This window comes from Theropithecus gelada, chromosome 11, assembly GCF_003255815.1.
Source record: "Theropithecus gelada isolate Dixy chromosome 11, Tgel_1.0, whole genome shotgun sequence".
NCBI classification, from domain to species: domain Eukaryota; kingdom Metazoa; phylum Chordata; class Mammalia; order Primates; family Cercopithecidae; genus Theropithecus; species Theropithecus gelada.
In genome coordinates, this window is record NC_037679.1 from 23,460,480 (window position 1) to 23,482,147 (window position 21,668).

The 21,668-nt window shown below is 36.4% G+C and overlaps 1 protein-coding gene across 1 annotated transcript in view; it reads left to right on the plus strand.

Annotated features, from left to right (window-relative positions):
- Positions 1 to 19,617, plus strand: part of TBK1 (TANK binding kinase 1) — a 48,335-nt gene extending 28,718 nt beyond the window's left edge. The window contains exons 8-21 of the mRNA XM_025403270.1: positions 621 to 800; positions 3,031 to 3,227; positions 4,174 to 4,232; positions 4,642 to 4,733; positions 7,476 to 7,577; positions 9,026 to 9,104; positions 12,981 to 13,102; positions 13,197 to 13,273; positions 13,858 to 13,897; positions 14,434 to 14,535; positions 14,645 to 14,741; positions 15,143 to 15,249; positions 15,467 to 15,538; positions 18,831 to 19,617. Coding sequence (XP_025259055.1) covers positions 621 to 800; positions 3,031 to 3,227; positions 4,174 to 4,232; positions 4,642 to 4,733; positions 7,476 to 7,577; positions 9,026 to 9,104; positions 12,981 to 13,102; positions 13,197 to 13,273; positions 13,858 to 13,897; positions 14,434 to 14,535; positions 14,645 to 14,741; positions 15,143 to 15,249; positions 15,467 to 15,538; positions 18,831 to 18,882 — 1,378 coding nt within the window. The 3' untranslated portion in view covers positions 18,883 to 19,617. The remainder of the gene's footprint in view (positions 1 to 620; positions 801 to 3,030; positions 3,228 to 4,173; positions 4,233 to 4,641; positions 4,734 to 7,475; positions 7,578 to 9,025; positions 9,105 to 12,980; positions 13,103 to 13,196; positions 13,274 to 13,857; positions 13,898 to 14,433; positions 14,536 to 14,644; positions 14,742 to 15,142; positions 15,250 to 15,466; positions 15,539 to 18,830) is intronic.
- Positions 19,618 to 21,668: the final 2,051 nt, after the last annotated feature.

The following is a 21,668-nucleotide window of genomic DNA, read 5'->3' on the forward strand; positions in this document are numbered from 1 at the left end:
AAATGCACACTTGCTGATAAGTAATTAAATTGCCAAAACTCAGAATCAAAAACATCTGATGATCTGAACTGCAGCATATTTCTGGAGGGTGACAGGCTTTATCTATTGAATCAGTCCTTAGCATACCAAGTTATAAATTCTTTGAGAAAAATTGCTTAGATGCCAGAAAGTATATTATATAATTTTTTTTGTTTTAAATAGTAAGAACTTTTAAGTACTACAAATTAGCAGTGAAAACAACTACCAGAAATGTAATGGGGCTTGGCACGGTGGCATACATCTATAATCCCAGCTACTCAGGAAGCTGAGGCAGGATACTTGAGCCCCCAAGTTTGAGACTGCAATGCATAAAGCATTTGTGAATAGCTGCTGTACTTCAGCCTGGGCAAGATAACAAGACCCCATTTCTAGAAGAGAAAAAGCTATAATCCCTTATTCATTGATGAGTGATATTAAATGAAGGTTATCTAGCTTTCTGAAAAGTTGACAGATTTTGAATTTTTAAAATTAGTCTAATATAGTAATAGTGACAGTTCCTTCGATTTGCTGGTATTATGATTTTTAACCTAGACAGAATATGACATAGTCACTCTTCAAGTAACTTTTCAATACTGTTTTAGGGGTCTTCAGGTTCTACTTACCCCTGTTCTTGCAAACATCCTTGAAGCAGATCAGGAAAAGTGTTGGGGTTTTGACCAGTTTTTTGCAGAAACTAGTGATATACTTCACCGAATGATAATTCATGTTTTTTCGCTACAACAAATGACAGCTCATAAGATTTATGTTCATAGCTATAATACGTAAGTATCTCTTTCTGTTTTCTTCTTAAATCAACATATTCTGTTATATAATATTTTCCTAAGTTAGGAAAAGAAATAGAAAAGATGCCTCAGCTTCACCAAAAGCACCCACTTCCCACACAGAAAATTATATTTAAGTGCTTAGTAAATTCCTTTTCACTTATTTTTGGAATAAAAGGATTGATATTCTAAAATGTATAGTTAAATTAGCTTGTTTCTTTAACTGTAAGTTTTACAAAACTACTTTCATTGCTGTGCCTTCTTTCAAGTTACATAATCACATAACCACAAATGGCATCTACCAATAAACGAGCCAGGTTTTACTAAGTGTACTATCCTGCCATGTTTAAAATATCAAAGCCTAAGTCTTCATAGTTTGCATGGTTATTTGCCTGTGATAACCATATGCAGATAATATGGTTATTATTAACCATAATAATGGTTAAAGCACCTGGTGCAGGAGAAATAATCAGTGTTTGTTTTATGTAAACAAAAATACATTACACCCATGTGATTAAAAAAACTGCCCATGTGATACAACTGCATATAACATTTTGGTCAATGATGGACTACATATATGACAGTGGTTCCGTAAGATTGTAATATCATATTTTTACTGTACCTTTTCTATGTTTAGATATGTTCAAATATACAAATACTGTTTCCAATTGTGTTAACAGCTACCTGCAGGATTCAGTACAGTAACATGCTGTACAAGTTTGTAGCCTAGGAGCAGTAGGCTAGATATCATATAGCCTAGGTGTGTAGAAGGCTATACCATGTAGTTTTCTGTAAATAAACTCTATGATGTTCACACAATGATGCATTTTTTAGAACTGTTCCCATCATAAGCAAGGCATGACTGTACACGTACATACGCTTGCATGTAAAAATGAGTGTATTGGCGTTAATAGCTGGTTGTGATGCTTTGCTGTATGTAGGATGTCACCACTGGGGGAAGCTGGGGGAAGAATATATGGTGCCTCTCTTCATCATTTCTTAGAACTGCATGTGAATCTCCAATGATGTCAAAATGTTTTGTGAAAAGCTCACCCAGTGTGACTATAGTTAATAATAACTTAATTGTACATTTTAAAATAGCTTAAAAAGTACAATTTGATTGTCTGTAGCACAAAAGATAAATGCTTGACTGGATGGATACCTCATTCTCCATGGTGTGATTATTACATATTGCATGTCTGTAACAAAACATCTCATGTACCTCATAAATATATACATTTCCTGTGTACACACAAAAATTAAAAACGGAATTTTTTTAAAAGGTCACACAGTGGAGGCTTGTAGAGCCAAATTACAATATTGTTGCTGAAACATTTCTTTCAATGTCATTGATCTATTCATGGGGAAGCTATCTTTTCCCCTAAAGCATCATTTTGAAAATACCTAGTTTTATTAATTTATTTAACAAACATATAGTCACATAACAAATGCTATTCTTGATTCTTTACGTATTTAAGCCATTTAATCCTCACAACAATTCTGTGAAGTGGGTACTGTTATTGTTTCCATTTTACTGATGAGGAAACAGTGCAGAGGAGTTAAGTCACTTACGGTTATATAAGAAGTTAGTGGAAGAGCTGAGATTTGAACCCAAGTATCTGATTCAAGTCAGTGCTCTAAACCTCTCTGCTATGTTGATTCTCTATTTGAAAATATTAAGAATCTTGGCCAGGCATGGTGGCTCACACCTGTAATCCCAGTACTTTGGGAGACCGAGGCGGGTGCATCACTGGAGGCCAGGAGTTCGAAACCAGCCTGGCCAGCATGGTGTAACCCTGTCTCTACTAAAAATACACAAATCAGCTGCGCGTGGTGGTGCACGCCTGTAATCCCAGCTACTTAGGAGGCTGAGACACAAGAATCGCTTGAACCCAGGAGACGGAGGCTGCAGTGAGCCAAGATCGTGCCAATGCACTCCAGCCTGGGCAACAGAGCGAAACTCTGTCACACACACACTCAGAGAGAGAGAGAGAAAATATTAAGAATCCTGTATATTACACAGGTATCCAAACATAAAAATACTTTAGAATTGCTTACTATATGGACAGGTTACATGGAATGGAGTTTGTAGTATCCACATTAACAAAGCAAGTTTATATGGACTGGTTATGATCTTAGGAATATGAATTAGAATGGATGTTGTTGCACTCTTTAAAAAAATTACACTTTATCCCCAGTTATAGTGTCCTTTTGAATTTTTCTCACACAGTGCTACTATATTTCATGAACTGGTATATAAACAAACCAAAATTCTTTCTTCAAATCAAGAACTTATCTATGAAGGGCGACGCTTAGTCTTAGAACCTGGAAGACTGGCACAGCATTTCCCTAAAACTACTGAGGAAAACCCCATATTTGTAGTAAGCCGGGAACCTCTGAATACCATAGGATTAATATATGAAAAAAGTAAGTTGGGATTTTTCTTGTCGTTGTTACTAGCCATTAGAAAAATACCAGCCTGGGCAGCATAGTGAGACCTTGTCTCTACAAAAAATAAAACAAAAATTAGCGGGGCATGGTGGCACGCACCTGTAGTCCCAGCTACATGGGAGGCTGAGGTAGGAGCATCGCTTGAGCCCAGGAGGCAGAGGTTTCAGTAAGCCGAGATTGCACCACTGCACTCCAGCTTGGGAGACAGTGTGGGACCCTGTCTCAAAAACAAAAAAATAAATCCACAAAATCTGTCATTGTAGAAATGATTGTCATCTTTATAAAGCTGATGATCACATTAGTGTAAAACTTTCATAAACATTAAAATTAAATTACTCTAGTTGAAAGAGTAATCGTAAAATTGAAAAAGGCTTGTAGACGTCATTTGACTTCAAATATTTTGTTTCATAAAATGATAAAGTCATTTGTCATACGTTTCACTGTAACTCTCTTTTAAAAGTGTTTAGCTAACACTCAAAATTACCTTTTATATTGTAAATTTCAGCAAATGTTTTTTGTTTCCAGTATGTGTAGAACATTGTGCCAAGCTTTAGAGTCTAAGAAAAATTAGATCTGCATTTTGAGAATCTTTTAAATTATTCATTCTACTGATAGAAAAAAAATGAATCCCCCAGAATTTTACGGTTCTATTTGAAGGTCAGGATTTGATGTAGATTTAAAGAGAAGCATTGAACTCATTGTGTTGGAATATTTTTAAGGAAAAAATGAAACTCCTTAGAAATATTGAAGGTAATTTGTTAGAGAATGAACATTATTGTTTGAAGTAATTTTTTTAATCACAAAAAGTACATTAAAGATTTTTCCACTGATGTTTAATTTAGACATTCTGTTTGCTCTATAAAGGATAAAGTGATTTTTTCAAAAAGTTTTCTTTCTCATTTTATTTTACTTCGTATTTCAGTTTCCCTCCCTAAAGTACATCCACGTTATGATTTAGATGGGGATGCTAGCATGGCTAAGGTTAGTATTTAATTGAATTACTATGTAAACATCTGAATTTAATGTATCTTATCAATAGTGGAAGCAATAGCATGTATTGTGTCTTCATGTATGCCTATATGACTTAGGAAATTATTCACTTAAATTGATACCCTTTGTACATTATTTTGTGGGCTTTCTTTTTTACTTTTTATTCTTTCTTGAATTCATTATATAAGAAAATTATCTTCATTGAGACAGTGCATGGTTAGATAATGTTAAGGATAACATATTTATTATATTTATATCTATTTTTAACTCTTAGAAATTGGTTTGTTGTGTTTTTAATTAACCTGATAAAAATGTATAAGCTTGAATAATTTTGTATAAAAGTTTTTCTTACCCTGTACCACAATTAGCACCAAATATTGACATTGTATTTCTTTATTAGGCAATAACAGGGGTTGTGTGTTATGCCTGCAGAATTGCCAGTACCTTACTGCTTTATCAGGAATTAATGCGAAAGGGGATACGATGGCTGATGTAAGTAATAGATTGAAATTTTGAAATTGATTTTCATGTAGATGTTGCCCCATCATTGATATTTTCTCTCTTCAAACTAGTTAGGTTAGGTACTTGATTTTTATTATAATACATTTGTTTCACATTTCATTTATAAAACATTTAGCAGCTCTTTTTTCACGAGTCCTACAATGACCTTGTGAAACAGAACAAATAGTATCTGAATTTTAAAACTTACACAACGCTATAGGATGTGACAGCAAATGCATTTCTTTTCCTAGGACCTTGACTCGGTTGTCATTTCACTATGTTAGAAGTCTTTGGCTTGTTAGAATCCAGTACAATCTGTACTTTCTAGCGTTTAAGTCCTCAGAGTCTTCCTTAATTTCCTACCATTTTCCCAAATGAAGTACACAGTCCTTTTTTATCACACCATATTTTTTTTTTCTTTTTGAGACAGGGTCTCGGTGTCACCCAGGCTAGAGTGCAGTGGCACAATCACAGATCACTGCAGCCTGAAACTCCTGGCCTCAAGTGATGCTACCACCTCAGCTTCCCAAGTACCTGGAACTACAGGCATGCCCCACCATGCCCAGCTAATTTTTTTTTTTTTTTTTTTTAAGAGATGAGGGTCTAGTTGTGTTGCCCAGGCTGATCTCAAACTCTTGGGCTCAAGCAATCAGCCCGCCTCAGCTGGGATTATAGGCTTGAGCCACCACACCCAGCCTTCACAACATTGAGATATAATTCATATACTATTCATGCATTTACGCATACAGTTTAGTGGTTTTTATTGTGTTCAGAGTTGTGCAGCCATCATCACTAATTTTAGAACATTTTCATCACCCCAGAAAGGATCTCTGCACCCATTAGTATTCACTCTCCATTTCCGCCTAAACAGCCCTGCCCTAGGCAACCACTAATATACTATTTGCCTGTTCCAGACATTTCATATAAATGAAATTATGCAATATGAATATATAATCTAACAAGCAATTTAAAAGCTAATTTTTAAAAACTAGACCACTTAATATAGTTATTCTAGATCAGAATAACTAATCATCTAGTTTAAATAGTTTCTTCCTGAAAGTGACTCTAAGAAATGTAAGATGGATATAATTTTTTCCTGTTTTATACTTTTCATGATTTATAAATGTCATCTTTCCATCTGAAAAAAATGGAAAATAGTTCTCACTCATAGGTGGGAACTGAACAATGAGATCACTTGGACTCAGGAAGGGGAACATCACACACCGGGGCCTATCATGGGGAGGGGGGAGGGGGGAGGGATTGCATTGGGAGTTATACCTGATGTAAATGACGAGTTGATGGGTGCAGTAGACCAACATGGCACAAGTATACATATGTAACAAACCTGCACGTTATGCACATGTACCCTACAACTTAAAGTATAATAATAATAAATAAATTTAAAAAAAAAAAAAAAATGGAAAATACATGATCTCTTTTGGGAATTATGTTTATTTCTATACGTCATTCAAAGCTTTTGAATTTTGCATACACATCATGATGGCCTTGTGGCCGACAGATGCTAAGAACTTTATTTTCTGCGCTCATGTCGCTAGGTATGTGCCCTTGGACTGTAATGCTTTTGACAGTTTATGTATGCCTACCTCATACCCACCCCTTCTTGCAAAAATGTATATGAAGCATTTCATCACTCTTTTTAGGCTCCTTCTTTTTTTCTGTTAGCATTATATGAAACCCATCAATTTGTGTTTATATTTTTCACTGTGTTCACATATCTAAGTTCCTAAGCCTATGCTTTTTTGTTCCACTAAGAATCTTCCTTGTTTTTACTGGTTTCTGGAAAAATCTCTATGTACTAACAATTTTCATTTTCTCTCTTATCTACCGTCAGTCACTGATCCATGAAGCTTTTATTCCTTTTACTTACTAGTTTATAGTCCAATAAGTCATGAGAAAATAGTTTTAATGTAAACCACTGTTGGCAAACATTTTCTTTAAAGACTCAGTCTAATATTTTAGACTTTGTGGGCTGCATTTGGTCTCTTCTTTGTTTTTACAATCTTTAAAAGTGTAATGTTAGCTAATGGGCCATATAAAAGCAGGCCTCAAGTCTTAGTTTGTTGACCCCTGATGTAGATCAAAAGCCCTTCAATTATATATTACTGTGTCATCCTTCTTCAGAGATCACATCATAAGTTGAGCATCCCTAATAAAAAAAATTCCCTAATAAAAAAGTCACAACTTTTTGCTCAAAGTTTATGCTCAAAGGAAATACTTATTGGAACATTTTGGATTCTCAGATTAGGGATGCTTAACCAGTATGTATATATGCAAATACTCCAAAATCCAAAATCTGAAACACTTCTGGTCCCAAGAATTTCAGATAAGAGATATTCAACCTGTAATTGGTTTGAAGTATGAATCAGACAGTAGTCTACTATGAGTAGTAAAAATTAATTCTGGTGGTGTAAACTGTAATGCACTACAAACTATTTGTGTAATTGTAGATTAGTTTTTACTTCTTAATGTAATATTAATACCTTAGGTTTCTAAACTGTTAACCTAAGTAGTAATGGTTTATGAAAATATGAGTTCCCTAGATATATATAAGGGTTACAGAAATGCTTTTAATAATAGTGTCTCAAAAAGTGTGAATTGACTAATATCAAGAATATTGTTATAAAATGTTTTTGAACAGTAGTACTGCAGTATAATTAGTGAAAGATAAGAAAAAGTAACTCCTTACATAAAAAAATAATTTTTTTTTTTTAGTGAATTAATTAAAGATGATTACAATGAAACTGTTCACAAAAAGACAGAAGTTGTGATCACATTGGATTTCTGTATCAGAAACATTGAAAAAACTGTGAAAGTGTGAGTAGACTACTTCCTTACTAGTAGGGGTTAACTTATTAAATGTTCCATTTCTGTTTAATTGATTTAGTTATCCTTGGCACAATATGGCATGCTGTACTAGGGTTTATATTAAAAATCAGCGGCTGGGCATGGTAGCTCATGCCTGTAATCCGAGCACTTTGGGAGGCCAAGGTGGGTGGATCACGAGGTCAAGAGATCGAGCCCATCCTGACTGGCCGACACGGTGAAACCCTGTCTCTACTAAAAATACAAAAATTAGCTGGGTGTGGTGGTACACGCCTGTAGTCCCAGCTACTCGGGAGGCTGAGGCAGGAGAATCACTTGAACCCAGAAGGCGGAGGTTGCAGTGAGCTGAGATCGTGCCACTGCACTCCAGCCTGGTGACAGAGCGAGACTCCATCTCAAAGAATAAAATAAAGATCAGCCTTAGATTAGTGATTACTTCATCATCACAAAGGCAAAAATGCCAGTTTTCTTGGTAAGAAATGAACACCATCTCTTAGTGGCATTTCCTCCCAGCCATTGGGTAGGAAAAGGTAGTGGGAAAAACATCTCATTTCTATCTTGTAAAACAGAAACTGTGAATAAGAAAATAAGAAACCTGTAATCAACAAAGGAAATAGGAGGAGGTATTCTAGAACAGCCTTTTAGTAGTATTTTTAGAAGTATAGGAATTACTTTTAGTTTATTCTTACTTGTGAATCTTATTCTTGAGAACGTGTTTTGAAAGAATGATATTTTTAACTGCCCTCTTTCTAGAATATACTATCTGTGCTGCAGAGGAAATACAATAAATGAAATCAATAATCACTATTGACCTTCATTAATTCTGAAATGTATTTTTACTATTATCCTGACATATGATTACTTGAAATTAATTGGTCTTTTCTGTTTTATCCATCCCTTGATCTGCAAATTTGAAATAGAAGCAGATAAAATTCCTCCTTCAGGCAGGCATCATGGTTTTGTTGTTGTTGTTGTTGTTGCTGTTTTTTGAGACAGAGTCTCACTCTGTCATGTAGGCTGGAGTGCAGTGGCACAATCTCTGCTCACTGCAACCTCCGCCTCCCGGGTTCAAGTGATTCTCCTGCCTCAGCCTCCCAAGTAGCTGGGACTACAGGCGCATGCCACCATGCCCGGCTAATTTTTTGTGTGTATTTTTAGTAGAGATGGGGTTTTACCACGTTAGCCAGGATGGTTTCCATCTCCTGACCTCGTGATCTTCCCACCTTGGCCTCCCAAGGTGCTGGGATTACAGGCGTGAGCTACCACACCTGGCCAGCATCAGGTTTTTTTTTTAACAATCTGCTGGCTTATAGACTTTGAATCAGTTTTTTACTTTTAAATGGTTATGATGAAAGCTCAAATTATTATTTATAAAGCATCTTTTTAAAACTGTGTATTGATTATACTCATTTAATTTTCTCTTTTGACTTTTCATATAGATATGAAAAGTTAATGAAGATCAACCTAGAAGCGGCAGAGTTAGGTGAAATTTCAGACATACACACCAAATTGTTGAGAGTAAGTATTTACAAAATTATGAAAATTGTAAGCTCGTAACCTATTCCTTTGCTGGCACTATTAGATTTAAACGTTCTTAGGTGCTAGGCATGGTAGTACACACCTAGCTACTCAGGAGGCCGAGGCAGGAGGATCACTTGAACTGAGGCATTAAAGGCTGCCCCGAGTTATGATGGTGCCACTGCACCCTAGCCTGGGCAACAGCACGAAATCTTGTCTGTAAAATAAATAATTTAAATAAATAAACTTATAGAGATGATGTTTCTCACTGCAGAGAAATAATATTTTCCCATCTTTAGAAACTTCTTTACAATATTAAATACTCTTACTGCCTTGAAATTTTTTGTAACATATTCAAATGCCTACTGTAATTTAAACCCCTCTCTCTGTCTCTCTCTCTCTCTCGGTGTTTAAATCCATAGTGCTCTTGTGTTGTTGCTGTGGCAGTTAAAGCAGGTTCATAAATGTAATTTCACATGCAGTTGAATGTAAAGTGCTTGAGCTTGTTTAGAAATAGATTTAAATTAGGCTGGGCACGGTGGCTTATGCCTGTAATTCCAGCACTTTGGGAAGCCAAGGCAGGTGGATCACCTGAGGTCAGGAGTTCGAGACCAGCCTGGCCAACGTGGTGAAACCCTGTGTCGTTAGCTGCATGTGGTGGTGGGCGCCTGTAATCCCAGCTGCTTGGGAGGCTGAGGCAGGAGAATCACTTGGACCCAGGAGGCAGAGGTTGCAGTGAGCCAAGATCACACCATTGCACTCCATCCTGTGTGAAAAAAGCAAAACTCCCATCTCAAAAAAAAAAAAAGATTTAAATTAGAAAATATTATCAGATTTTTTTCTAAAATAAAAAGTTAAGGAAAGAAAGATTTGAGATCCTCAAGGCAGTAATCACTTCTATAACTAGAAAAAGCAATGAGGACAAGTCTCTACCCTGCTAAAAAATACAAAAGAATCTCAGGAAGTCTCTGAATCTCTTATTAATATTAATATATTTTCTTTTGGGGATCTCAAAATGTTTCTCATTTTTATGACATTCCTGTGAGACTGAGATTTCTTTTTTTAAAAAAAAACAAACAACAAAAAAAACGGAGTTTCCCTCTTGTTGCCCAGGCTAGAGTGCAATGGCACAATCTCGGCTCACCGCAGCCTCCACCTCCTGGGTTCAAGCGATTCTCCTGCCTCAGCCTCCCAAGTAGCTGGGATTGCAGGCATGTGCCACCACGCCCAGCTAATTTTGTATTTTTAGTAGAGACGGGGTTTCTCCATGTTGGTCAGGCTGGTCTGGAACTCCCAACTTCAAGTGATCTGCCCGCCTTGGCCTCCCAAAGTGCTGGGATTACAGGCATGAGCCACCTCGCCCGACCGAGATTAAGATTTCTTATGAGAAAGCATAGATGACTAATAGCTTGAGGTAATGGAGTCTTATGACATCAGGACTTCTCACTTCAAACCAACTACTTTTCCCTAGATTTCATTTTTTCTCTTTTTCTTTTTTTTGAGATGGAGTCTCGCTCTGTCGCCAGGCTGGAGTGCAATGGCGCAATCTCGGCTCACTGCAAGTTCTGCCTCCTGGGTTGGTGCCATTCTCCTGCCTCAGCCTCCTGTGCCTAGCTTCCTATTGGAGACCTTAAAGAAATTTTTCCCACACAAAAGTAAAATTTATAAGTAGAAAAAATACCACATATATTCTGCACTCAAAAAATGATTCTTAAAAGTTTTTATCCATTGCCCTGCAGCAGTGGTTCTCAGAGTGACTTCTGGGTCACAGGGCTCAGTGGTTCACAGAACTTTGGGAGGCTGAGGTGGGCGGATCACTTGAGGCCAGGAGTTTGAGACCAGCCTGGCCAACATGGTGAAACCCTGTCTCTACTAAAAACACAAAAATTAGCCGGGTGTAGTGGCAGACGCTTGTAATCCCAGCTACTGGGGAGGCTGAGGCAAGAGAATCACTTGAACCTGGGAGATGGAGGTTGCTGTGAGCCGCGATCATGCCACTGCACTCCAGCCTGGGCGACAGAGACCCTGTCTCAAAAGATAAAAAATAAGAAGAGTGGCTTCTGGGCCAGCAGCTGCAGCCTCACATGGGAACTTATTAGAAATGCACATTTTGGGACCCCACCTCAGATGTGTTGAGTCAGCAACTCAGCTGGCAGAACCCAGCAAAGGCCCTTTTTAATAAGCCTTCCAGGTGATTCTTATGCTGCTAAAATTTGGGTAATCTTTTCATTTTCTTGTATGTGTATTATTAAATTATTATTACTCTACAAACATATGGTTGTTATTTTTACTTTTTGTATAACATTATAGTGTAGGCATTTTCCAGGTTCTTTTGGTAACACCATTTTCTTAATGATATCATGTTGCAGCCAGTGGATTTATTACAGTCTTACTTATTATTCCTCTACTGTTGGTACTTTAGTTTGCTTTTCACTCTTCTATGTAATGCTGTAAGAAATGACTTTTTCCATAAACTGTTTTCCATATATTGGATGTATAAGTTAACACATTCTAAACATTAATGTTAAAAAAGACATAAAGCATAAAAACCAAGATATGTATTTGATCATATAAAAATTTAAGCCAGGCACAGTGGCTCATACCTATAATCCCAGCACTTTGGGAGGCCAAGGTGGGGTTAGACTGGTTGAGCTCAGGAGTTCAAGACCAGTCTAGGCAACACGGTGAAACCCCATCTCTACCAAAAAAAAAAAAAAAAAACAAAAATTCTCAAGGCGTGATGGCACGTGTAGTCCCATCTACTCAGGAGGCTTAAGTTGAGAGGATGTCTTGAACTCAGAAGGCAGAGGTTGCAGGGAGCTGAGGTTACACCACTGCACTCCAGCCTGGGTGACAGAATGAGACTCTGTTTCAAAAATAAAATAAAAATTTAAGATCTCTATATGTTTAAAAAATGTTAGAACGCAAATAAGTTGGGAAAATGTGATAAAGGGTTTTTTATAAAAATAACTCATACAAACTGATAAGGAAAATAGTCTGCAAAAAATAGATGAGCAAAGAACATTTAGAGACAATTTATAAATGAAGAAAATATGTCTGGTGAAAACACTCTTGAAAAAAAATGCTCAAATCCAATAGCAAGAAAAAATTGCTTGTTATAACAGTAAGATACTATTTTTGTCTTTCAGATTTTCAAGGCTTAAAAAATTATAATGCCAGTGCTGACAAGAGTGTGGTTTAAAGAGCACCCTTGTTTTTTGCTAGTGGCAATGTCAGCTGCTACTGACAACATTATTTGAAAGGCAATAGTGTGTATCAGGACCTTTAAAATATTTGGACTTATTTATCCTTTAAGCCTAACCTTCATCCTTTCTTCATAAATTTTAGAAATACTGTATGCATTTCTGAGGTAGGTAAGTGATAAATTTCCTAAGCTTAAAATGAACAGAATCTTAGATGAGGTTTCTTTTCATTTTCTGTTTTTAAGAGGAGTTGCTTTGGTTTGGCCTCTTAAACAAGAAGAGCACAAATCTTGCTACCTACATAGTTGATACTTGGGACTATTCTAGTAGTTCTATTTAATTTTCACAACAGGGCTGTGAGATGGAGAATTAACCACTTTTTACAGATAAGGAAACAAGATTAGAAATATTTTACATGTGGTTTTAGAAGGGTATTGAATGAAATGTTTTATAAGATATACTAGTGCTGGTCTCATGTTTTATTATCATACTGTACCCCTGGTGGAAATCAATGTAAGGAACTCTTTTGTATTTAAAAATGGAAATAATTACTGTGCCTTTGAATTGAAGTAATCTACAAAAGAAATGTGATCCAGACTTTAGACTTTGTTGGTACTGTGATAATCATTTCTGGCTTTTGGCAACCTGGATCTGAACCTTTGGTTTTATTTAGCTTTCCAGTTCTCAGGGAACAATAGAAACCAGTCTTCAGGATATTGACAGCAGATTATCTCCAGGTGGATCGCTGGCAGATGCATGGGCACATCAAGAAGGCACTCATCCAAAAGATAGAAAGTAAGTTATAGCTTTATGCGTAGTTTCTGCTCTTATTAATGTCCTTTTTCACATTGACTCAGTTAATTTATTTGAGTTTTTCTTCCTTAAATAGTGTAGAAAAACTACAAGTCCTGTTAAATTGCATGACAGAGATTTACTATCAGTTCAAAAAAGACAAAGCAGAACGTAGTAAGTAAAATTTGCTGTTTGTTAATTTAATAAATCCTTCTTAGTAATTAGTTATAATTCAGTTAAATTAATTTGGCATATCTGTAAGGGTGGCTTCTTAAGCTGTTTGTTTCAGAGATATGATTCTGTCAGGAAAAAGGTTGATTGTGTTAAAAAAAAAACCCTATCCTTAAAATCAACCTTTTGGATACTTTAAATCAGGGTCATGAACTCCAGAACCTCTAAAGGCCAGGCAGGTAACAAAGGAATGAGATTGGCCAGTGGGGACTCATCTACAGGGGAGAGCCACTACTCAGATTCACCAAAGGTATTGCCCAGTCTTCCCATTTCTCAAAAAAAGCTAGAAATACAGAATTTGTTAGAAATATCTTGATTTTTAAATGTTAACAGTTAATTGTTTTTTACATTGTTATTTACAGACCAAATAAAAGCATCTGTGGGCCATAAGAAGCCCATGAGCCACAAATCTATGACATCTGCTTCAAACTCTTAGCCTTTTTGAAGCAGTGATCTGGAAAGAAAATATATTGTGTATAATGTTATGATTCTACATTAACAACAATAATATATTTTCCTATTTCTAGGACTAGCTTATAATGAAGAACAGATCCACAAATTTGATAAGTAAGTATCCAGATTATGTTTAATAATTAGTTATTTTTGGTGCTATTTTGGTTATCTTTATTATTATTCTTAAAGTTGAAATTAATTACAATTAAAAATACATTTTAATCTTGATTTTACAGGATTGTTACAATATGTACACATTTTTGAGGTTCACACATCTGTTCCCTAATTGGGAAGTTACCATGATGGGAGAAGGAGGCGGGAGAAAGATTACTGTTCCAGTCAGTCACCTTCTGCCTCATGTGCTCTGATTACAGAAGGACAGATAATAGAGCACAGGCGAGGGCAGACTTAACCACCATCTTAACTTTAACCTCATTCAATAGGCATTTTTTTACATCCATTTTGAACCTTCTCTTTATCTTCTTGCTGCTATAATGTCTTAGAAACGTTTACTTTCTACTGTAAATACTCTAAAGCCACAACAATCATTATAAGAAAAAGATACATTTCATAGATTTGAAAATTTATAAATATCGAAAGTAGAAACAGTGACATTGGTTTAAGCGTCTTGGATTATTTCTAAATTACAGGCAAAAACTGTATTACCATGCAACCAAAGCTATGACGCACTTTACAGATGAATGTGTTAAAAAGTACGAGGCATTTTTGAGTAAGTCGGAAGAATGGATGAGGTGAGTAAACTTTTGGAATGATTAGTGGTTGACTGCACAATATAAATGTACATTTGAAGTAAGAATGTTTCACTAGACTGCATATCAGTTGATTCTTCTTGGTTTTCAGAAAGATGCTTCATCTTAGGAAACAGTTATTATCTCTGACTAATCAGTGTTTTGATATTGAAGAAGAAGTATCAAAATATCAAGACTATACTAATGAGGTAGGTACAGCTATCAAAGCTTTTTTCTCATTAGGAAAAATTAAAATTCTTCTCAGTTTATAACTGATAGTGATTGACAGGGGAGAAATGGGATGTAATGTGCCTGCATTCAGTTCTACTCACCAATTTTTAATATGTATTTTGAGCCCAGTTTTAAGAATGTAGATGTTTTACAACTAAAAACAGCTGATAAACCATTCTTTTATCAACTAAGAAAAGTTTCTTTCTTAAAAGGGTGTTGATTTAAGTATTGTATCATTGATAGTCTTGAAATCAAAATTTAAAGTTTTTATAAAGGACTTATTAAAAGCTGTAACACTTGATGTCAGATCTGTAGTAAGTACTTTTGTTCTGTGATTAATGTGGGGATTTTTTCTTTTTTTTTTTTTTGGATGTTTTAGTTACAAGAAACTCTGCCTCAGAAAATGTTTGCCGCTTCCAGTGGAATCAAACATACCATGACTCCAATTTATCCAAGTTCTAACACATTAGTAGAAATGACTCTTGGGTAAGAAACTATCATTTGGAAACTGTAGTGTTCCCATTTGCTTTCATTGCAGTTTGTGCTCTTGCTCTTACATTTTGAAATTTTTTATGTTTGTTGTAATACAATGTTTAATAAAGTTATTTATTGACTAGTTAAATTTAGAAAACTGAAACATAAACATCCTTCTAAAACATTTGCATACTTTTTCTGAGCAAAAGTGCTTGTTTATTTTATATAGTATGAAGAAATTAAAGGAAGAGATGGAAGGGGTGGTTAAAGAACTTGCTGAAAATAACCACATTTTAGAAAGGTGAGTAATACAAAAATAATTATTATGATTTTCTTTGCAATTGAGTTCATACACATCTGTACTTATATCTTCCCTGTGTCAGTAGGTAAAGGGTCGTAAAGTCAGAACTCAGGTTTTTCTATGATTGCGTATTTGTGATGCCTTTTAATGGTTGATTAGTTCCATTTTATAGAAGCACTGGTTAATCGAATTACTTGCTTATTTGAATCAGTTTGTAAAGATCAAACTCTATTTACATTATTTTTATAACTTAATTCATTGGAATCATAATTTTCAATTTGGTGAGTCAGAGTTGCCTGTTAAGATTCCAGCACTCTGGTGCTGAGTAGCTCACAGAGTCCTCTGCACACCTCCTTGCAGGTGAAAGCCATAGGTAAATGCAGTACTTTGAGGAGCTAGGTGTCTGCTTATTATCTGCAGAATCCTAATAGATAAGGCCAAAAGAGATTTGAAAACCTGAAGAGGCAATAAAGCAATTTTTGGATGGCTGTTTTCCTTATCCTGATTCCTCAGAGAAATTAAGTCATATTCGGCTCTTTAATAGAACCCTTTCTTTTTCAAGCCCTTAGGTGCTCCTCTATGGGTTCTCAAAACCTTGTAATGCTAATAAAAATATTTCATATTTGGCCGGGCATGGTGGCTCACACCTGTAATCCTAGCACTTTGGGAAGCTGAGGCAGGCAGATTGCCTGAGCTCAGGGGTTCAAGACCAGCCTAGGCAACATGGCAAAATGCTGTCTCTACCAAAAATACAAAAATTAGCCGGGCATGGTGGTGCACACCTGTAATCCCAGCTACTGGGGAGGCTGAAGCACGAGGAATCACCTAAATCTGGGAGGTGGAGGTTGCAGTGAGCCAAGATCATGCCACTGCACTCCAGCCTGGGTGACAGAGCGAGACTCTGTCTCAAAAAAAAAAAAAAAAAAAAAAAGGATATGGAATTTTTGGGTCAGAGAGTATGCCAATTTAAATTGTGTTGGGTTTTACTAATTTGGTTGTTTTTTTTTTTTTCCTGAGATGGAGTTTCTCTGTTGCCCAGCCTGGAGTCCAATGGCACAATCTCAGCTCACTGTAACCTCCACCTCACAAGTTCAAGTGATTCTTCCTGCCTCAGCCTCCTGAGTAGCTGATTACAGGAGCCCACCACCACACCCAGCTAGTTTTTTGTATTTTTAGTGGAGATGGGGTTTCACCATGTTGGCCATGGTGGTCTTGAACTCCTGACCTCAGGTGATCCACCCACCTCAGTCTACCAAAGTGCTGGGATTACAGGCATGAGCCACCGCACCCGGTCAATTTTGTTCTTTAAAAGGGTGTTTGTTATAGTCCTAAACAGACAAAACCTATGCGTTTGGCAACATTGAATGTATAATGTCTTTTAAATGTTTGCCAATTTGTTTAGTAAAAACTGAGATCTTATTTTAATTTATATTTCTGTGGTTTATAGTGCTGTCAAACATCGTTTAATATGTTTGTTCAATTTCCAATTTTGGGGGGAATTACTCGTTAATTTTTAAAAATATTTTTCTTGTTTATAGTAATTATCTAACTTTTTTATAGTATACAGTTTACAGTTTCTTCACAGCTTTAGCTAAATCCTTTCAGGCTTAAAGATCACCAAGTAGAAGAGACTATAAAGATGTGCTTTTTTTTTTTTTTTTTTTTTTTGAGACAGAGTCTCACTGTGTCACCAGGCTGGAGTACAGTGGTGCGATCTTGACTCACCGTAACCTCTGCCTCCCGGGTTCAAGCGATTCTCCTGCCTCAACCTCCCAAGTAGCTGGGACTACAGGCACACGCCATCATGCTGAGCTAATTTTTGTATTTTTAGTAGAGACAGGGTTTCACCATGTTGGCCAGGATGGTCTCAATCTCTTGACCTCGTGATCCACCTGCCTCGGCCTCCCTAAGTGCTGGGACTATGGGTGTGAGCCACCGTGCCCGGCCAAAGATGTGCTTGTAACAAACTTTTATATTTAACCACTTATTCCTTGAGGAATAAAGTCCCAACTTCCTAAACCACATTTAGTAAGTCAATTCCTCCTATGTTTTATTTGCAGATTTCTTGACAATATATGGGTGATATAACATGGCATAATCTTAACTTAAATGTTAAGTGACAAAACTAGTAATGGAAGCCAGATTTTGTTCAGAGTATTACACTACTCTGTCTCCATGTGGATAACCCACTATCACTTCAAATTTTTTTTTTGAATCTAAAATCATTTGTCCTAACTCAATTTTCCCTCTAATCTCCTTAATCCTGTTTGAAGGTACCACCTTTCTCCTATTCCCTTAAACATAAATTATTTTAGACACTTAATCTTCTTTATTCCCTCTCAACAAGTTTGGCTCCCATATTTCCCCTCGTCACCCTCATTCAGATTTCCTTTCCCTTTCATATGTGATGTATGGTAATAACCAACCTATTTTTTTCTTAACCCCAAGCTCTTCCCATCTGTCTTGGGTATTACAGCCAAAATCATCTTTCAGAATACTGATGTAATCATATGACTTATTTGGCTCAAAAGTTTCTAAACTCCTGTTACCTAAAAAGTCAAGTCTAAATTTATACTTCCATTCAAAGAGTATAATAATCTGGTTCCAGCCTGTTCATCCAACTTTACTTCCCACTGCTCCCCAAAATAGCATTGTGTTCTCTAGCAAGGTATCATTTCTCAACTTCTGTTGGGTATATCACACTCCCAACTCGGTATTTTTTTTTTTTTTTTTTTTTTTTTTGAGACAAAATCTCACTCTGCTACCCAGGCTAGAGTGTGGTGGCATGATCCTGGCTCACTGCAACCTCTGCCTCCTGGGTTTCAGCAATTCTGCCTCAGCCTCCTGAGTAACTGGGACTATAGGCACGTGCCACCACACCCAGCTAATTTTTGTATTTTTAGTAGAGAAGGAGTTTTGCCATATAGGCCAGGCTGGTCTCAAACTCATGACCTCAAGTGATCCTCCTGCCTCAGCCTCCCAAAGTGCTGGGATTGCAGGCATGAGCCACCTCGCTCTGCCCCAACTCTATCTTAGTTTGTAAATCCCACCCCACCAGAAAGAAATTATCCAGTTCTTACTAACAGTTTCTTAATTACATCATTACGTCGGTTTTTCATGTATTTATGATAATACCATGCTGTTCCAGTAAGAAATAGAACAAATGGTAGTTGCTTAAACTCTTTAAAAATAAATAGCTATTTATTCCTCTGAAAAGTATTTTAAGGTTGGGGGCCTTTATACATAAATTCAACTTTTGAGATTACCTTTTTTCTTTTTGTGTGTGTTTTAGGTTTGGCTCTTTAACCATGGATGGTGGCCTTCGCAACGTTGACTGTCTTTAGCTTTCTAATAGAAGTTTGAGAAAAGTTTCTGTTTGCACAAGAAAATAACGCTTGGGCATTAAATGAATGCCTTTATAGATAGTCACTTGTTTCTACAATTCAGTATTTGATGTGGTCATGTAAATATGTACAATATTGTAAATACATAAAAAAATATAAATTTTTGGCTGCTGTGAAGATGTAATTTTATCTTTTAACATTTATAATTATATGAGGAAATTTGACCTCAGTGAGCACGAGAAGAAAGCCATGACCGACCAATGTGTTGACATACTGATCCTCTACTCTGAGTGGGGCTAAATAAGGCATTTTCTCTGACTGCCTACTGGAAATATTTTTAAGTGGAACCAAAATAGGCATCCTTACAAATCAGGAAGACTGAGTTGACACGTTTGTAAATGGTAGCACAGTGGCTACTGTGAGTGGGGAGCAGAACCGCACCACTGTTACACTGGGATAACAATTTTTTTGAGAAGGATAAAGTGGCATTATTTTATTTTACAAGGTGCCCAGATCCCAGTTATCCTTGTATCCATGTAATTTCAGATGAATTATTAAGCAGACATTTTAAAGTGAATTCATTATTAAAAACTACTCATTTTTTTCCTTTGGCCATAAATGTATAATTGTCATTAAAATTCTAAGGTCATTTCAACTGTTTTAAGCTGTATATTTCTTTAATTCTGCTTACTATTTCATGGAAAAAAAATAAATTTCTCAATTTTACTGTAAAGAGTTCATGTGTTTCTATGTATTCAGTTTGTGAAGCAAAAGTTGTCTTTTGAAAGTAACAATATAGATGGTAATCATAAACTACTCTCAGAATATTGGATGTAGGGACAATTTTGTGTCTCTTCTAAACCCACTAATTCTAAATTTAGTATAGAAGTTCTTTCATATACTTAGGGTATACAAATTGAAAAGAAACATTTTCTTTCTTTTTTTTTTTTTTTTTTTGAGACAAGTCTCGCTCTGTAGCTCAGGCTGGAGTACAGTGGTGTGATCTCTGCTCACTGCAACCTCGGCCTCCGAGGTTCAAGCAGTTCTCCTGCCTCAGCCTCCCAAGTAGTTGGGATTACATGTGTGCACCACCACGCCTGGCTAATTTTTGTATTTTTAGTAGAGATGAGGTATCACCATGTTGGTCAGGCTGGTCTCAAATTCCTGGCCTCAAGTGATCTGCCCGCCTCAGCCTCCTAAAGTGCTGGGATTAGAGGTGTGAGTCACCACCCACAGCCAAAAAGGAATGTTTTCTCTGAAAAATCTACCCAGAGTTCTAGACCAAGGGATTGTGCTTAGCAAGAAATTATTTCATCATTTTATCCAACAGGACTTTTCTTTCTTTTGGTTTTGGTTTCTGGCTTTTCAGAGTGGTGAAGTGTGATTACATACAATCTGCATATCATAAAAAGAACATATCCTAAAGAAAAATAAATTTGTGTACCAAGAACATCAGTAACCATCAGTTTTAAGAGATGAGAAGATTAGAATTTTATGTGAGATTATGATGCATTATTGTAGTGGAGAATTTTAGGCATCATATGTACACATAACAAATAAATGCAAGGGTGAATGCCTTTATTTAAATAATACAGTTATCCACTGTCAGTTACCTGTTTGAGAGTGTGTGGGGCAAGGAAGTATTTAATCCCTCTTTAATTTTCCATTTGACCATCTAATATGGGTATCTTGTATAGTTTAAAAGCTTACATCACTGAATATTAGATAAAATTTTACTCAAATTATGTGATTATTTGATATATTTGCCAATTTAGTTTTTATTTCAGCACCTCTAGCAAAGAACACCAATAAATAGAAACTTTATGTGGAGATTGTATTTTTATTAATAGTATTGATAGGAATATATCTATTCCACAGTAGTATTTTTTAAGTTTGACTCTTTTATTCGCCCATTACAGTAACATGGAAGAGAAGCATTCTTGCTTTCAGTATTTTACCCTCAAAAATGCATCCTCATTCAAAATATTTATTTTTTGAAAACATTTTAAATAAATAAATGCATGGTGATACCAGTCTGCTAATTTTCAGTGACTATTTAAATGAAATTAGCTTTAAAATAAGTTGTATCTTCACTTTAGTAGCCTTTTTTAAATATTATATTTTGAAAAGATAGCAATTAATGTTATAAAAATAGTATATATAACAAATAGATAGGTGTGATGGCTCATGCCTGTAATCTCAGCACTTTGGGAGGCTGAGGCAGGGATATCACTTGAGATCAGGAATTCTATACCAGCCTGGGCAACATAGCGAGAGCCCTGTCTCTACAAAAAAACAAATGTTAATTAGCCAGGCATGCTGGCATGTGCCACAGTCCCAGCTACTCAAGGCTGAGCTGTGAAGACTGCTTGAGTCGAGGAGTTAAAGGTTACAGCAAGCTATGATTGCCAGCCTGGGTGGCAGAGAGAGACCCTGTCTCAAAAAATTAAAATAGAAGAGTTAGTAGATAGAACTCTTAGTATAAAACAAGTAAAGTATGGACAGCGGAAAAAATAAAAGTGAAATAAGTGAATATAAAGTATATGAAAAGAAGGGATAGCTTTGGCCAGGTGCGGTGGCTCACGCCTGTAATCCCAGCACTTTGGGAGGCCAAGGCGGGCGGATTGCCTGAGGTCAGGAGTTCGAGACCAGCCTGGCCAACATGGTGAAACCCCGTCTCTACTAAAAAATACAAAAAACTAGCCAGGCGAGGTGGCGGGCGCCTGTAGTCCCAGCTACTCGGGAGGCTGAGGCAGGAGAATGGCCTAAACCTGGGAGGCGGAGCT